Source organism: Elgaria multicarinata, chromosome 3 (assembly GCF_023053635.1).
Source record: "Elgaria multicarinata webbii isolate HBS135686 ecotype San Diego chromosome 3, rElgMul1.1.pri, whole genome shotgun sequence".
In the NCBI taxonomy this organism is placed as follows: Eukaryota; Metazoa; Chordata; class Lepidosauria; order Squamata; family Anguidae; genus Elgaria; species Elgaria multicarinata.
Genome location: NC_086173.1, coordinates 73,758,177 through 73,774,633, shown reverse-complemented (window position 1 = coordinate 73,774,633; position 16,457 = coordinate 73,758,177). Strand labels below are relative to the sequence as shown.

The following is a 16,457-nucleotide window of genomic DNA, read 5'->3' as shown; positions in this document are numbered from 1 at the left end:
CCCAGGACTTCCTACCCTATAAACACTGGTTTATTCAAGACAGTTACCCTTGGGGACAGGGGGAGGGCAACATCACCTGCAATAAGTTTGGGTATGCTTGGTTGGTTCAGTAAACAAACCACCTTTTGGGATTGCTACTCCACATAGTTCCTACTATGTACATTACTTGGCAGCACCCCTGCCAGGAACCAAAACAGCTTCACAGGGGGAAAGGGGGAAAGCTACACACGCACCTATGGGATTGCTGCTCTTAAGTTAAGAATAAAGTGAAGGTTAATGTAACTTAGATCTCCGTGGGCTTGCTTGAATTATTTCTTTTCCGGGGTCTTCGTAAAAATCTACATTTCTATCTTCTGTCTCCTTTACTTTTCTCTACTGGTTTTCTTTGAACCTCAAGGGTATGTTGTCAAGTACCAGCTCTGACTGTGGTGGTGGTGGTGAGTTTAATCCAGTACTTAATAACTGCTGTGACCTCACTGCTGACTTCATAATGCTGGGCTTTGAGAGGATGGGATTATGTCACAAGAGAGTTAGGGTGCCAGTATTTAACACTCCTGCTGCAAAACACATTAAGGCTAGCAACACAATAAACCATGTCCCTGTTCAGTACTTCAGATCAGACCACCCGATCTAGACAAATGCCTCAAAACATCAAAAGGCCTCATTCTGCCATGCACAATCCGATTACAGCAGGGTGACTTCTTAAAACTAAAGAGAAATCCAGAGGTTTTAATTCAGTGCCATCTAGTGGAGATGCTGGAGAAGTGCATTATATCTATTCAGCCATTTAAATTCTTTGGTGACAACTATGGAAGGATGAACAGAACTGATAATGTGTTGGGTGTGTGTGCATAGCTCTGCTAGAGTGCTCTCATAATTTCCAGTAAGCCTCTCCATGTAGATACAATTTAAATCTTTTTAAAATGGAGGTTTATACCAAGAAAGAAAACCATCCCTGGTTCTCTCCAGATGTTTTGGACTTCCAACTACCAGCCTTCCTGACCATTGGCCATGCTGGCTGGGGCTGATGGGAGTTGATGTCCAAAACATATGGAGGGCTTCAGGTTGGGCAAGGCCCATCATAGGTGATAGGAGTGTTCACCACCAAGAATTTTTCTCTCATCACTTGTGATATATGAATCCATTCCTCTCCTTCTGTAATTATATTGTGGAGGAAAGTTTATTTCCCAGAGCAGAAGAGAAGGCAGTTGAATCAATAAGCTACTTTGCCACAAAGGGCACCAATGGAAAAGTACACATTCACAGCACTTGTTTTTAGTTCTTTTACATCCCATTCTTCTCCACAAGCTGCCAAACATTGTTTTAATCTAAAAATAAAATTAAAATTTTCACTCGATCAGTGAAAATCCATTGAATTCAGGAGTTTAGAATTCAGTTTGAGGGATTAGTTGGGGTGGAAAAGAAAGATGTTGCTAGGGGAATGCTGTGTATTCACAATCCAATATTAAAGTAAAACTATGCCTTTTCACTTCCCATTAAGGTCGGGCAGGAGTTAAATTTTCTCATAGCACAGAATTAGTGATGGGTGAATGGATCCCGTTACATAATTTCTTAACTTGAGTGCTGAATTACAAATCCAACATTCTAAACCTGACCAAAGTCTCCAATACTACTCAAGCTTTTGAAGTATCCTTGAATTTTTGCACGTGCATGTCACCGAAGTGCATCTTGGGAATGTAGTGTGTGTAATTTGGAGTTCCTTTCTTACCCAGTGGATCGGAACACCATTAATCATGACACATCTTTCTCCAGTTGGCTGTTATCACATGTGATCTGTTTACAAAAATAGATTGCTAGACAAATTCAGCAAATGACTGTACACACAGAAAAAAATGCTTTCCCCATATCCTTCCCAATGGCATCCAGCATCCAACACAAATCTTTTACTTACCGATGTCTGCTAATACTCATGAAAAACATTGGCCAAGAAATGAAAGTCCAGCCATGAGTGAGAAGGAATTCTTTTAAAAGGGATGGATCCAAAGACTGTTTCCCCCCCATAACTGATTAATATAAATTAACCAACCTCAGGTTGAATAACAAATGTATTAAAATTCATTGGATCTAAGACAGAACTTACTATACAGTTGACAATTACAAACATACTAGATCAGATTTACAGATTGACTAAGTGAGAGTTTTGATTGCATCCCTCCAGAGAATGGGGGCAAAGAGTCCTCCGGTTCTCTTAATTTTTCAGCTGTTGCTCTTACCTACCGAAGATGTGGGCACTTGCCCTGCAATATCCCACATTGCTCTGTCTCTCAGTTTGGTTCTTTCTTCCCCACTTTTGGGAAGCTATTTGCGGTCTTCTTGCAGTAATTATAGCTGAAGTTACTCAACTCCAGCATAGTTTTTTTATTATTATTTCCAACAGGTATTTTTATATGAACATCTGGCTTCCATTAAAAGATTATTGTCTAAAGTAGTTAGCAGCACCAGACTTTAGGCACCAGGAATACATAAAGTATTTATGCCTTGAGAAAGGATTAGGATTAACTGGGGCCTGAGGCAAGATACTGTCAGCATCATGTATGTTTCTTCCGGGTAAGAACACAGTATAGAATAACCAAAATCAGAAAAGCCTCAGGACATGCAACAAACAGAACAATCCCTGAGTTGGACTGTTTTAGTGTCTAATACATCACAACCAGACACATAAATGTGCCTCTCTGTTCCAACTGTGGAAGCCTAATAGCATTGTTTTAGTGCTTTGTCCAGGATATCTGCTGAGCCCAACACAGGCAGTTTTTTCAGTCAGCTCATGCCAACTTTCAGCAGCATTGGTCTTCGGTAAGGTAGTGATATCCATCCTGATTCATACCCACGATTTTGCCTGTACTAACAGTGAGTCAGTTGGAAATGGAATAGTCACCTCCACCCTTAATGGATCTTGTATTAGATTTCTCTCTTCATAGAAAGGGGATACACCTACTGCCATCTTTTGGCTCTTCCCCCCACCCCCATGTTTCTCGCCTGCCCAAGGATCTCCACTTCCCTTACTCGGCTTCGTCCTTTTTCTTCTGCTGCCCCTTACGCCTGGAACGCTCTTCCAGAACACTTGAGAACTACTAACTCAATCACAGCTTTTAAAACTCAGCTAAAAACTTTTCTTTTCCCTATAGCTTTTAAATATTGAGTTTGTTCTGACTCTATACTGTTAGCTTCACCCCACCCGGTGCCTGTTTACACTTCCCTGTGCCTGTCTGCATTCTCTTTCCCTCCTTATTGTTTACTACAACTTTATTAGATTGTAAGCCTATGCGGCAGGGTCTTGCTATTTACTGTGTAATCTGTACAGCACCATGTACATTGATGGTGCTATATAAATAAATAAATAATAATAATAATAAAATGTCTCTCTGTGCCCATAAACATCTATGTTTGTGAGACCATACATATGCTAGGTTTTAGCCCATGGAAAAATATTCCATAATACATGTGTACAAGAGGAACTTTTCATTGGTTGTAGCCAACATGACAAAGCTACCCTCTGGAATGTGTCACTTGGAAATGTCACTTTTTAAGCAGCCACTGTTGTAGGACAAAAAACCAATCTGAGAGCCAGCTCCTGTGTGCACAAGCACATTCATGCTTACCTTAACACAGATGGATGGGGCTGTAAAACAGCACAGGCTGGCTGACAAAACTGGCTGCTTGGACTAAGAAGCCAAGCCAGCTCCAAGTTTGAGGGGGGCTCTCAGCAAAGCATCTTCTGTTGGGCCTCCTCCTATGTCAGTGGTTCCCTGGCAGTGGCAGAGAGCCATATAAATTTCCCCACAATGCCCTGGAATCATGCTGTCAGGGTCATTGTTAAAAATGGCTGCCTATGTTTGCCACCTCCAGGTAATCCCGTAGAGCAAGTGTCAGGAGTGTTGGACTCCCACAAGGTTCTGAGGCCCTGGCATCTACTGAAGCTGGACCTGTGAGAATACAAGTCAGCCAGCCAAACGACAAATATTTGGAACTCCGGTGTGAGAACCAAGTAAGTAGGCAGGTTTTCAAGAGAGCGTGAAGCAAAAGCAGTGACAACCCCGAAAGACAACATTGTCGTGGCTCATTGATGCCTGATCTCAAGAGACAGTGTCTCAAGACTTCCACTTGATTTGCAGTCTCTGGCTTATTTCACTTGGTGTCCCCAACCTGCAGAGGAAGATGATTGGGGCTCCAAGACCATGGGACAGTATGGGTGCATGGAGGCTAAGTTGTAAGCTAGTACAACGTCTGAGATTCTCAAAAGTGCTAACTTCTACACTACGTAAACATTAAGGAAAGGCGATGTTTCATGAATGTTGAAAATGATGCCAGCAACTCCAGTACATTGTGGGAATTGTTGGAAACTCTACTCAGGGAGAATGACTTACCTGCCGAAGATAATCTATCAACAGGAATTACCACATGAAAACATAAGTCATCCACTGAATGGCTGGGTGAGAAAAAGAGGTCCTTTATCTTAGGACTTCAGATATGTAAACTTGCACAGTTTGGTCATAGTTGGGTTATGGCGAAGGCAAATGTATCTGTGGGGGGGGGGGGAAGCTGTTTAGTTCAGCAACAACCACACTGTTGGTGCTAAACAAATGGTAATATAAAAATGCTAATATCAAAACAATAGAATTACATTAAGAGATACAATGGGAGTTGATGGGAAGTGCAGCTCTTCCTCTCTACCAAATAGTGTCACTCTTTAGCTATTGTTGGATGTCCATCAGCAGAGAATTAAAACAGCTCCAAGGGGTTGCAGTTCGCTTCAAGAATTAATAGTTTATTACCAACACATTTCAATACAGATGTTCTCAAATGAAACAATATATATGTTAAGAAGTGTTTGTTTGGTTCAGAGCCCAAAAGCTGTTGATTGGGATGCTTTAAATTCTAAGAAGCAGGATTCTGGTATCAAATTCCATTATATCAAAGCCATGTTTTCTGTACAAATACAAGTCAAGTCAGCACTGCTGACCTAAAGCCATATGCAACAGTTACACAGAGTTTTGGACACACATGCAGGGAGTCACTGTGGTACTGTTATTAGATTATTTACACCATAGTGGTTACCCAAAAAAGAAAACCTTTTAGAAAAAGAAGATTTTAGAAACCCTTACTTAAGTGCTCTCCATGAAAAAACCATCACTTTACCTCAACAAACAAAAGTTGGTTGGTTTTATTTAGCTTAGAGAATAGTTACTTGAAAAAGGGCAAGTGAAACTTCCTTGCCTTAAAAGTGTGTGTGGGGGTGGGGGTCCTTGAAACACTGTATGAGGTAAATATTGCACCTTTTTGAAGTTACAGCACCTCTTGATAGCAGCTAAGGCCAGACTGGCAAAGAAAGACAGACGCCCAAACCCTCAACCTAAATCATTATCAAGTATGATTTGATTTCTTGGCTAAGAGATGGAACAGGCATGTGTGTGCACAAAAACAGACAGATGAATATGTGCGACATAAAAGATATGAAGTGTCAACCCTTTACAACATAAATGTAGAATAGAAACTGCCTGTTAACATTTGGAAAAAAGTCTGGCTTTTCTTTGAATTCTGGGAACACAGCAATTTGCAGGCTTTGTTCCAGTTTCTCTTTCTCACACACATTATCTCAACACACAGAGATTTAAAATAGTACAGTAAGGGATTAAAGGGGCTTTCTGAATGCACATTTTCTAGACTTAAAAATCTCTAGAATCCAGAGTCCCTTAAAGAGACACTTTGGTAAGGCAGGATTCTGGTTCTGATACTTCTAATGCATTCTTGCACCTCACTCAATACTACACTGAGGCTGTAGCCTGCCAGCAGCCACGTATTTGCTGCACCTCCATTTTCTTTCCAGTAACTTAAACGTGAGCACAGAATTCATATCATCAGAAAGGGAACACAAAAGCACAGAGGGCAAAGAGCAATTGCTGGAAAGGTCCCGAGTTGTATACCAAAAGGAACATTGGGCCACGTTACCGCTGTAATGCATAGTGCCTTGAAAATGGCATTTGTGAACTGTTTGGTACGTCATTCAGCTATAGATACAAGTTAAGCATTTGCCACAAATGGCTGGCTGCCAAGATGGAAGGTTGTGTGAATTGTGCAAAGCAACAAAACAATAATACATATTTAATTGATGGGAAAATGCAAACGGCATTTTGATACATATATCAAAACAGGGCAGAAAAATCACACCTCTTTGGTTAAAAAACAGTCTTTGCAAGACTTAAGGACTGTGAAATGCTGAACAGCTTCAATATCTGAAAGACATAATATTCTGTTCTGCTACATGCGGCTCCTTTTATGTGGACCCTTCTGGCTTGTTGTGGAGCAATGGCAAAGACAAACAAAATGAATAAAAATATCGCAAAGCAGTTCTCAGGCGGCTGCTACTTCATGTAAAAATCATGTCTTCAAACCACAGCACACCCAGTAAGTTTAGCGGTAGTCAAAGAAATCCCAAAGCAGGCACTTTCTGTTATGTGAAAGTCACACACACACACACACACACACATAGCATAAGAAGGTGCTGAACAAAGTGCCTTCCACCTTACTTAGGCCAGCTGCTATCTTGCTGCCTCAGACATTTGCGCTTTTCTTGCTATTTGATTTATTGGAAGAGAAATCATTAGCTCTTGCCATAACCTGAGCAAAGGATTTTCCCCTACACCAATAATATTGGGGAATGAAATAAAGCTAGGAGAGAGAAAACTCTGTTTACCATCACAGGAAAAAGAAACCCATCTCATTACAGCTGAAGGGGAGAGCAATAAGCATCAAAATTTGTTGTGAAGAGCACAGAAAGAACTATCTGCCCCTTTCTAGATGGTAATGCCATGTCCCCAGCAGAAGACCAGGAGAGCTGGTCTTGGAAATTCTATACAACAGGCAAGATTGGGAAGCCATCACTTAACTGGCTGTCTCTTTGCTTTCCCCATCTCTTTAGGGTCTAAAATGAGTGGATTTTTGCTTATCCATTTAAAATTACTTGTTTGGAGAAAGGGTGCTAATCGAAAACCTCCCTAAATTGGTCAGCAATTTCCGCAGCCCAGAAGTACATGCAGGTTTCACAGTGGAGGAAATCCCCTCTCAAAGCCTCTGACACACTTATTTGTCAGCCCTGTACATGGGGCTGGTTTTGACTGAAACACTTCATTTCTATGTTTCAGGCTTTGGTGCCTCTATCCCACATTTGAAAAAGGACAGAAGCTGTCATGTCACCAGGAGGAGCTGGGTCCCTTCAAAACAAGCTAAGGAGCAGGTGCATTTCAAAGGGGAGGCCTAGAAGGAGGAGTCCTTTGTTTAATTGACGGAGATGGGGGCCACAAGAGCGGCAGGCATTTTTTTCATTGACTTCTGTAAAGCTGTCGTAACTGAACGTCTTGTGCTTGGTGGTGGCCAAGTGTCCAGCCATTATGGCAAAGGACATAATGTGACGTGAAACCACTGACTGATTACATTGGGCCTAACAGGACAGCTAGTTAGGAAAATTAAACAGGCAAGTGTAACAGCAGCACTTAAAAGCCACTGAACATCTCTTAGGTCCCTAACATTTATCCCTTCAGTAGGCAGTAAAAGAGAAAGCAAACGGAGTGGCTGGGCAATGGGTTCAGCAAGAAGCATGAATTTTACACATGGCCTCATTCGGTCTTCTTCTTGAAGCTCACTCACGGCTCCCTTGGTGCAACTGGTCAGTGCCCGCCAGGGCCACCTCAGTGTGAAATTGTCTCAACACCAATGGAGCAGATCTCAGGCCTCATTGGTTGCTTCGCACATGACTGAAGAGGAAACACTGACCAGAGTTGGCAAAGAAAGAAAGGGAGCCCTGGCAGTCCTTTGTGACTTTCCTCCAGTATTACTAGCACCTTGTCTGCTGATCCAAGGACTATGAAGCCTCCGCGGAGCTGAACGGGACAAATTTGGCAGGCTTGTTTGGTGATGCTGGAGACTGGCCGTCGGCTTCCTCACTGAGCTTGAAGAATATCTCCTGCTCTCGTTTCTTCTGATTCAGGTCGTCTTCCAATGCCTGAAGCACAAAGAGAGAAGAAGAGCAGCTCATTTAAAGGTAATGCTTCAAGCTGTAAAAAAATGGCTTCTCTTAGCCACCTGGATCTCAGCCAGCTTACATGCGGGGTGAGTGGGGGGAAAGCCAACCCAAATACTTAATTCAAACCTTAACTCAAACCCACTTGCAAAAACTCAGATACAGGTTTTCATAATTCAATCCCCTCTCCCCATTTCAAATTATGGATACTTTTGAAATTAGCCACTTATTAAAAAACACACAAGGTGTGGTACCATTCTTAATTTAGCAGATTGATCTGAAGTTCAAAATTAAATCTTGACACTTTGTCATATTTCAAAAGTGTGTGAAGTTTTATTTCAGCATTACTTGTCACCTTTTTTCGTGGCCTCAGTCTATCTCGCCAGTCCTTCAGGTTCAGATTGTGGTTTTCATCCAAGGCCTTCAGTTTCTGGGTCTCATGTTCAACCAAGAGATGACACTTTTCATTCTATATTGATTTAAAACAGCATGAGAGAGGGGGGGAGAGGGAGAGGGAGAGGGAGAGGGAGAGGGAGTGGTATGAGAAAGCTTTAGTAGGGAAAAAGGTCAATACCAAACCTACCATCCCAGCACGACTTTTCAGGACCAGGAAGGAACAAGATAGAGACTCATCTTTCAATCACAACAAAGCCCTTCTCTGTCTGCTTAATTCAGAGTTATTGAGTGCAGTGATTAGAATGTTGGACATGGACTAGGTGGATCAAGGTTCAAATCTTTGGTCAGCCATGCAGCTCACTGGCTGGCTTTGGGAAAGTCACTTCCCAAAGTGACTTTGGGAAAGTCACTTGGACTAACATGTCCCACAGGCTGGTTGGGGGTTATTCCATTTAATCTTCACATGCACACCATCTTTTGCTCCTTGGAGGAAGGATGAGTTACAAATATTATAAAAGATTATTTTCCATTTCTGTTCTAGGCTTTACTGTTGGACTATGTAACCCAGCTTTTCAGAATGGACAAAAAACCTCTATATAGGTCAAGCTAGGGGCATGCCATACTCTTCCCTCAGACTAAGAGACACAACTATAAAGTTACCTGTAATTGTTGGAGTTCATTCATGTTGCTCTCGCACTGGGCACACATATCCTTTGCCTGCATCTCATGTTTCTGCTGCTGTTGCAGCCGCTCAGCTTTCTGCCTCTTATCTTCCTGCTGTGCAAACTGTGATGAAAGGGAGCACCCGTCATTATCAGACTATGTTCTGAGGCGTTTAAAAATGGCTTCCTACAGGATATGTGTATTCGGTATTTATTTATGGTACTTCTTAATACGATTAAATAAAGATTTATTTATTTTTTAAAAACGGCTTCCTACCATTTTTATATACCAGAACATAGAGTACTGCATAGCAACACATGGAGGCACTGGTGTGGGGAATAATTTCTTTTCAATGGAAGCTGCCCTAAGGCAGCTTCTGCACTAACAGTCGGGCACTCAGGCCCATGGACTCCTTTGATATTTGTTTGTATGAACACCACTGACCTATCAATGTGGGCTGATTTCACTATACCTTGTTGCATTAGTTGCACTACAGGTGCCAGAGTGATGGAGAACCAGTGCTATGGTCTTCCCCACCCTTTCAGAAAAACATAAAAGATGTTATAGAAAGGTTGCTTGGGCCTCCCATGGTTGGAAAATCCCTGCTGGTACTAAATTGCACTTTATTTAGCACTGGAGCTTAAATGTCAGGGATATGAAACGGAGCTAAATAAATATATTTCAACAGCCTGGATTTAGTGGCTTCTGGCAGTGCAAGCTGTCAAGTTAAGGGACCATCTGAGTACATTTTATAGTTCTCCTTTCCATCAACTGTCACTCTCTTACTTTTATTTTATTTATTTATTACATTTTTATACTGCCCAATAGCCGAAGCTCTCTGGGCGGTTCACAAAAATTAAAACCACAGGGATCCTAGTCAATGCAATACAAGCTTTGCAGTCGAATCTCTTCAGCGAGATACGCTCCCTGCTCCCTTCAGAAAGCTTCACCTGTTTGATCTTCTCCCTTTGTTCCGAGGCACTTCCACTGGAGTTGATATGGAGACTCTTCTTATACATGGCCATGCGTGTTTTCCCTTCACTCCTCTGGATTTTGGGGAGACGGGCTCTCTCTTGCTGCTGCCGAATTTTCAGCTGCTCCATCATTCGCTGGTTGTACCGTTGCATTTGCTCGCGCTCCTGGAATGGCAATGGCCACAGGGAAAAAGATTTGTCAATAACAAGAGATGCTGTGTTACACTCAAAAGAGGATTCTGGTCGTTTGCCCAAGATATTATTCAACAGGCCACAAAAGTGGGGATGGAGAAATAGGTCAGAAGAACAGGAAAGGTAGAGAAAACTAGCATAGGCTTGTTTGAAGGAAACAAAGCCAATACAACCAATTATATGAAGGCTCCCCATATAATCACAGACAAAGCAATGACAACTAAGAGCAAATTCAAGCACAGGGGCCACTGTGGGAAATAACAGTTCCACAAGGTGGCAGCTCCACATGGAGGGAGGGGGTCATAATCTTCAAGCTACTTATTGACACAGATATTGACTCAATCATGTAGCGAGGCTCTACATCTATGTCAGTGGTGATTAGGAATGTGCAGTGATGGCTTCAAAACTGTGCACATAGGCCTGATAGTAATTTACACCAGGGAAAATCCCGCAACTTTACCACAGCTTTCTGCTTCCATTTCGTCCCACAATCATGATGTGCTCTCTTGTCCACACTCCCCTTCCCCACTCCCCTTTTCCCCCTTTAATCAGGAATTCTATATGTTTCATTTAAACAGCCAGAAAATGGCACTGTAGCCTGTCAGTTCTTATATTGTGATTTCCTCTATACATGCTGAAACATGTATAGAGGAAATGTATAAGGTTTTTTTCTGTTTCAAATTAAGCCTGGGAAATCCTTCCAAAATACAAGGGAGGCACTGGAGGTTTACAACGTCATATAGTTGACCCAGAAACTACCGAGAGCGGCCAGACAAAAGCATGCTATAATAAGCTCATTTAGAAAAGCCCAAAGATTGTCCTTTAGCAAACTTGGTCACTATTGCCTTCCTGGTGTTTCGGTCACTGTTGCCTTCCTGGTGTTTTGAGTTATTAAAGAAAAAGGTCTTACACACAATGTAGCTTCCCTCCAAAAATACTATGCTGGTTATTTTCTGGAAGAGACTAACTGTTCTAATTGCCTTAAGTACACATTATGCTTCCTATTAATGCAAAGCATACACACAGTACTGAGAAGGACCCTAAACGACAGCAGCAAAGCAACCTAATAATCCTTCATGGTATCCAAGATACAGATTTGAATGAGACCAACTATTTAAATCAGACTTTTCTTGCCTTGTGGCTTACTTGCAGCAAATCCATCCCTTTGTCTTTTAACAAATTCCATTTTGTCTCTAAGCATCTGTTTAGAATGCCACTAATGAAACCATTTTATTTTGGGGGCTCCTCACTTCAACAAATGTCAGTTTTGCCTCGTGCATTCTCAAATAATGGAATGGTACCCTTCCAAACCTTGTATCTTGTTACAAGATCATGGCCTGCTTCTCTTCTTTCTGCCCTCATATAGACCCTTTTCAGATGACATACTAAGCCATGGTGGTTAAGCACTTTGAGCTAAACATTATGGCTTAGTGTGTCATATTAACCATGACTTAGCATATGAACCTTTCCTAATCAGGGTGGTTATATAACCACAGTTTAAACACACTCACTAACCATTTGCTGCAGAAGGGTTAACAGCCTAACCAAGGTTGAGCATGTTGTCTGAACAGGCCCAAAAAGTTTGCATGCTGACCCTTGTTGCCTTTTTGTTTCCATGCACTGCTTCAGCCTAGAGCAGCCTTCTCCAATCTGGAGCCCTCCATATATTTTGGATTACAATTCACAGCATTCCTGATCATTAGGCTGGGTAGCTAGGACTGATGGGAAGTGGAGTTCAAAACAACTGGAGGGCACCAGCTTAGCCTAGAGAATTAATCTATTTCCCCCCCCCAAAAAAAATCGATACTAAGTCAATTACTATGTTTGTCTGCACAATATTTACCAAAGTATTTGGTCATTTGGGCTCTGAGGAACTACTCATTAGAATTTCAAGTCTTCACCATGTCCCAGTACCACATCAAACTAACATACATGAATACAAACAGACTACTTTGCATAGATCTGCTAACGTCAGTTATTTTGCAGCAATTCTGCACCCTCTGATCACTAGGAAGAATTATGATTCAGAAAAACTTAAGATCTGCTACCTTCTCATGTTTTCGGAGCAGCTCATGCCTCTGGAGAAAATACTGATCTTTTAGCTGCTGTTTAATAAGCTGGTGTTTCTCCTGTAGATGGTGCTCTTCTAGCTCCCAGATAGTGGCTTCCCGGTCTGTGGAAGACAAGACAGAAATGATACATGGTTATTAAACACCTCCAAAAAAGGCAGGTGGGGAAATAGGCAAAATGTTTTAATCTCAATATGCCAGGAGGAGAAAGATAAGAAGGCACAGAATAAATAGTGCTTGCCCTAAGGCTTACTTTCCTCTCTATGTCTCTTCTCTTGGTATCAGCTTGGGACTTCGATATTTGAGGGAGCGCCTGCATGAGATTGGAGATCTGTTGGAAGAGCCCTTCTCTGCGTTCCACCAATGCAAGACATACATTATGGTGGGATGTGGGAGAGGGCTTTCTCTGTTGTGGCACCCTGGTTGTGGAATGCCCTCCTCTTGGTTTTGTTTTAATTATTTTTATTGCTTGTGAGTTTTCCACTGGTTTTAGTTTGTTAATAGTTTAGTACGTTCTTAGCTGTGTACATTATTTATTGTTTTGTATGGTCTGAATTGATTTTACCTGTACGCTGCCCTGAGATCCCAAGGATATAGGGCAGGATACAAATGTTTTAATAAATAAATAATAAATAAAACTTTTGCAGTCATGACATTGTTAGTGTGTACTTAAGAGGTGAAATGATGAGAAGGGCAGGTGCTTTTTCTTGGGCAGGAGCTGTAGGAGGCAAGAAAGGAGAGCTAAGGGGCATCTAAGAAAGCAGATGGAAGAATCCTTTGCAGCTGGGGTGTCTTCTCTTCTCCAACTCAGAACAGCACCTGCCAGCATAGCCAACAGTCAGAGGTGGTTGTAGTTGTAGTTCAGCCATGGCTGGGGCACCACAGGTTCCCCACCCCTGAGTTACAGACCAGCTCTGAACCCGTTTTTGGTTTCAAGGCTGTATTGTGGGCCGCAAGCTGCTGGAAAATTTTAACTAAGGACTGCTTGGTTGCTATCCTGAAATCACTATCAAAATTAAAACATTGATCATTAATATTAGTAATACTGAACACTTGGACAAAACATGACACACTTTTCATCCCCATTAGGCATCTCATAATCTATTCACCTATAAGCATGCCAGTGCTCTCTTGGAGGGAAATTCGGGTTTTCAATGAAAGCAGGTTCTTCCATGTTGGCTTTCTCTCTGTCCACTTACTGCTAAATGAAAACAACCCCGCAACCTCTCACCTCTCATAAGCTGCTGTTTTTTGTTGAGGCACTCTCGTTCCTTGTCACAGATCTCCTTTCGATTTTGGGCTGTAATATTGTTTATGGCCTGTTCCATATCATCCGTCTGTTTGGCTAAAAACTCTTGCTCCTGGAAGGAGACAGTCGCAAAGTGAGTGCTCTTCTTGGTATATCATGCCCCGTGCCTCCTTTTGAGAGGAAGGGAATTGAAATGGTAAAATGAGTCTTTGCCATGCCATAGACTAATTATCTCTAGAGCTCACCATGACTTGCTTCTTTTGTGCAAACTCCTCCATCTTCACTTTCATGGTCCCCTTGCGCTGTTGTCGCGGGAGCTTTTCAGTGTCATTCTTTAGCTTAAAAAGAGTAATAGACAGAAGACTTTACTTTTCAGAAATTCAGTATGGTTTAATTTCTTGAAATGACTTGGCAAAAGAGACGTCTCACGTTGACTTCATCACCTAGTGGTTTGAAGGGCTATTCTAAGACTTAGAATACATTCACCATAAAATTGGAGAATACAGTCACTCCCTTCATTCTTTTCTGAGATCAATAACTGTTTATTGTTTTATTTCTTACTTATTCTTATTCTTTTATTTCTTGTTTGCCATTTTTTAAACTGTTATTAGCCACAACACCCTTCTCTTACAATGGGATCCTATACATGTTCACTCCATGCCCATCAAGGAGTGTTTTGGTGGCTTAGGCAAGATGGCATTTTGGAACCATGGTGGACATGCCATCACTCACTCTCTTCTCTCCTCACACACTCCCTAGGCATGCCCCTCTCTTCTCTCCTGCCACCTTCCTGGCCACCGCCACCACCTTCCTCCCTCTTGCTCCAACTTCCTCTCCTTCTCCAGTCACTGTCCTCCTCCTCCTCCTCCCCACCACCACTTGCCTCCCCTTCTATGCCATCCATTGAGGGTTACTTCCTCAAAGTTAGGCATTCTGAATGTGGTAGCCCTGGACACCATCTGGGCCATGGCAGCACAGGCAATCTTCATCGACATCTCACCCAGAATCCCTCACTTCAAAGTGCAATATTTGTGCCTAGTCAGCTTCTCAGAGTGCCCACCAGTTTGTTCTTGCTCAGAGTGAAAGATGTGGGGGAGCATGTGGACTCTTTGGGCAGCATGGATGGGTGGGTGTCCAGCATGGGCAAGTAGCTGAAGTGCTGCCACCCCCTTCAAGATTTGGCCCGCAGAATTTGCCCCTCCCCATAATTTGGTGCTCAGGTCAGTCACCCTGTTCACCTCCCCCACCCACCCCAGAAATGGCTGTGGTTCTTTCAGAAATAAATCCCACTGAGTTCCGTGGGGTCTACTCCCAGGTTGAGTGGGTATACGATTGTAGCCTTAATTTCCCTGTTTTTCTTATTTGTATTCCCTCTTTTCTATTCCTTATTCATCCTTACTGCTTCCTCCAGTCCTTCCGTATTATGCCCCTTTCCTCTTCCATATAGTCCTTCCCTTCTAATTTAACAACTGAATATTTGTGCCCGGAACAGAAAGTGACAACAGAAGGATAATTTTCAAATTGGCTGACTGTTTCATATATTTCCAAGTAGGTAGTGTGTCAACAAATGATCTCGGACTGCTTCTTGGTAACATGCGAAATGATTGTGGAATAGCAGAAGCTGTGCACTGGCCTGCCATTTTATGTTAACTTTTATTTTGCTTCTATGACATGAGCACTAAAGTAATTGCCTTTAAGTCACTATGGCTCAACAACAACTCAAACCCTCCATGGTCTGAAGTGCAGTGGCTGGAACCACAGGGGAGGGCTCTTTTCGGCTGTGGTGCCTAAACTGTGAAATGTCCTCTCCAGAGGGCCCCAGCTGGCTACTTCTGCCCTTGCTTTCAGCAACAAAGACATGGCTTTACAAGCAGTGCATTGGATTGAGGTAGCTGGCTGATCCCTCCTCACCTTCTTCTTGTTCCATGTTTGGCTGTATTTTGAATAATTTTATTATAATTATTTGTATTTTGGACAACCAGGCTGCCTTGTGGACCTCTGGATAAAAAGGCAGGATAGAAATGTTTTAATAAAAAAGAAATCATAAGTCACTAAGATATCGTTGAGATACTAAAGGCCTGAAGCTAGTATTGCAGAGCCGCATGTGACAAGGGAAGCAGAGGATGAGCAGATGCTCTAGAGATGGCAACTTTCATGCTGCGGCAAATGCCACAGTGAGAAAGTGGCTGCTGGGGCTTCCCAGAGCACCCACTGGAGATGGCAGGGGAATGGCGCAATTCACCGCTCCATCACCTGATGCAGGCGCCACATCCTGCTTCATGGGTGAGCTGGTCGTGGCTGCTACACTACACAAGCTCTTCTTACGTTTTCTTCTTGTCTTCCCTTCCCTTGATTTCTGTGCCCCTGCTAACACTTTTTCCTGTACTTCCTAACATTTCTGTTCCCAGTGGCTTTTCCTCCTTAAGCCCTCTTTCTCCTTTACCACAAGCTTCTGTTTCACTGTTCACTGTATGCTCTCTGCTCCTTTCTTCAGCAACCCTAAATCTGGACTCCCTTTCCTTAATGTGTTTATGACATAGCACGATCTCAGACAACAGAAGGTTTGATGGGATTTGTGATGGAATCGCTCCGTTTGACTCAGCGATTCCCCGGCCGGAGAAGGGGGGTCTGACTCAGCCAGCCCAGACTCACGCCCCTTCGCTGCCGCTTGTTAACCCTTTGTAGTCTAGATTCTCAAGGAAACAATGCCACACTCCAGAAATAGGGACCAAACACTTTTATTCTTTACACCACACACTCCCATAAGGGTCCACACATAAAGGTAAACACGTAAGAGGTTTTGGGGGAAAACACGGACAAAGGAATGACACACTTAGGACAGCAGGGACTAATACCTCCCCCTCCCTCTTTACACACTC

General features: G+C 42.6%; 1 protein-coding gene across 1 annotated transcript in view; it reads right to left on the bottom strand.

The window, feature by feature from the left end:
- Positions 1 to 4,819: 4,819 nt before the first annotated feature.
- The window catches only part of STK10 (serine/threonine kinase 10), a 94,082-nt gene continuing 82,444 nt past the window's right edge, over positions 4,820 to 16,457 (bottom strand). Inside the window, exons 13-19 of the mRNA XM_063120604.1 lie at positions 13,824 to 13,916; positions 13,561 to 13,690; positions 12,309 to 12,433; positions 10,045 to 10,233; positions 9,092 to 9,217; positions 8,391 to 8,504; positions 4,820 to 8,017 (exon numbers count right to left, since the gene is read on the bottom strand). Of these exons, the coding sequence (XP_062976674.1) occupies positions 7,877 to 8,017; positions 8,391 to 8,504; positions 9,092 to 9,217; positions 10,045 to 10,233; positions 12,309 to 12,433; positions 13,561 to 13,690; positions 13,824 to 13,916 (918 nt within the window). The 3' untranslated portion in view covers positions 4,820 to 7,876. The remainder of the gene's footprint in view (positions 8,018 to 8,390; positions 8,505 to 9,091; positions 9,218 to 10,044; positions 10,234 to 12,308; positions 12,434 to 13,560; positions 13,691 to 13,823; positions 13,917 to 16,457) is intronic.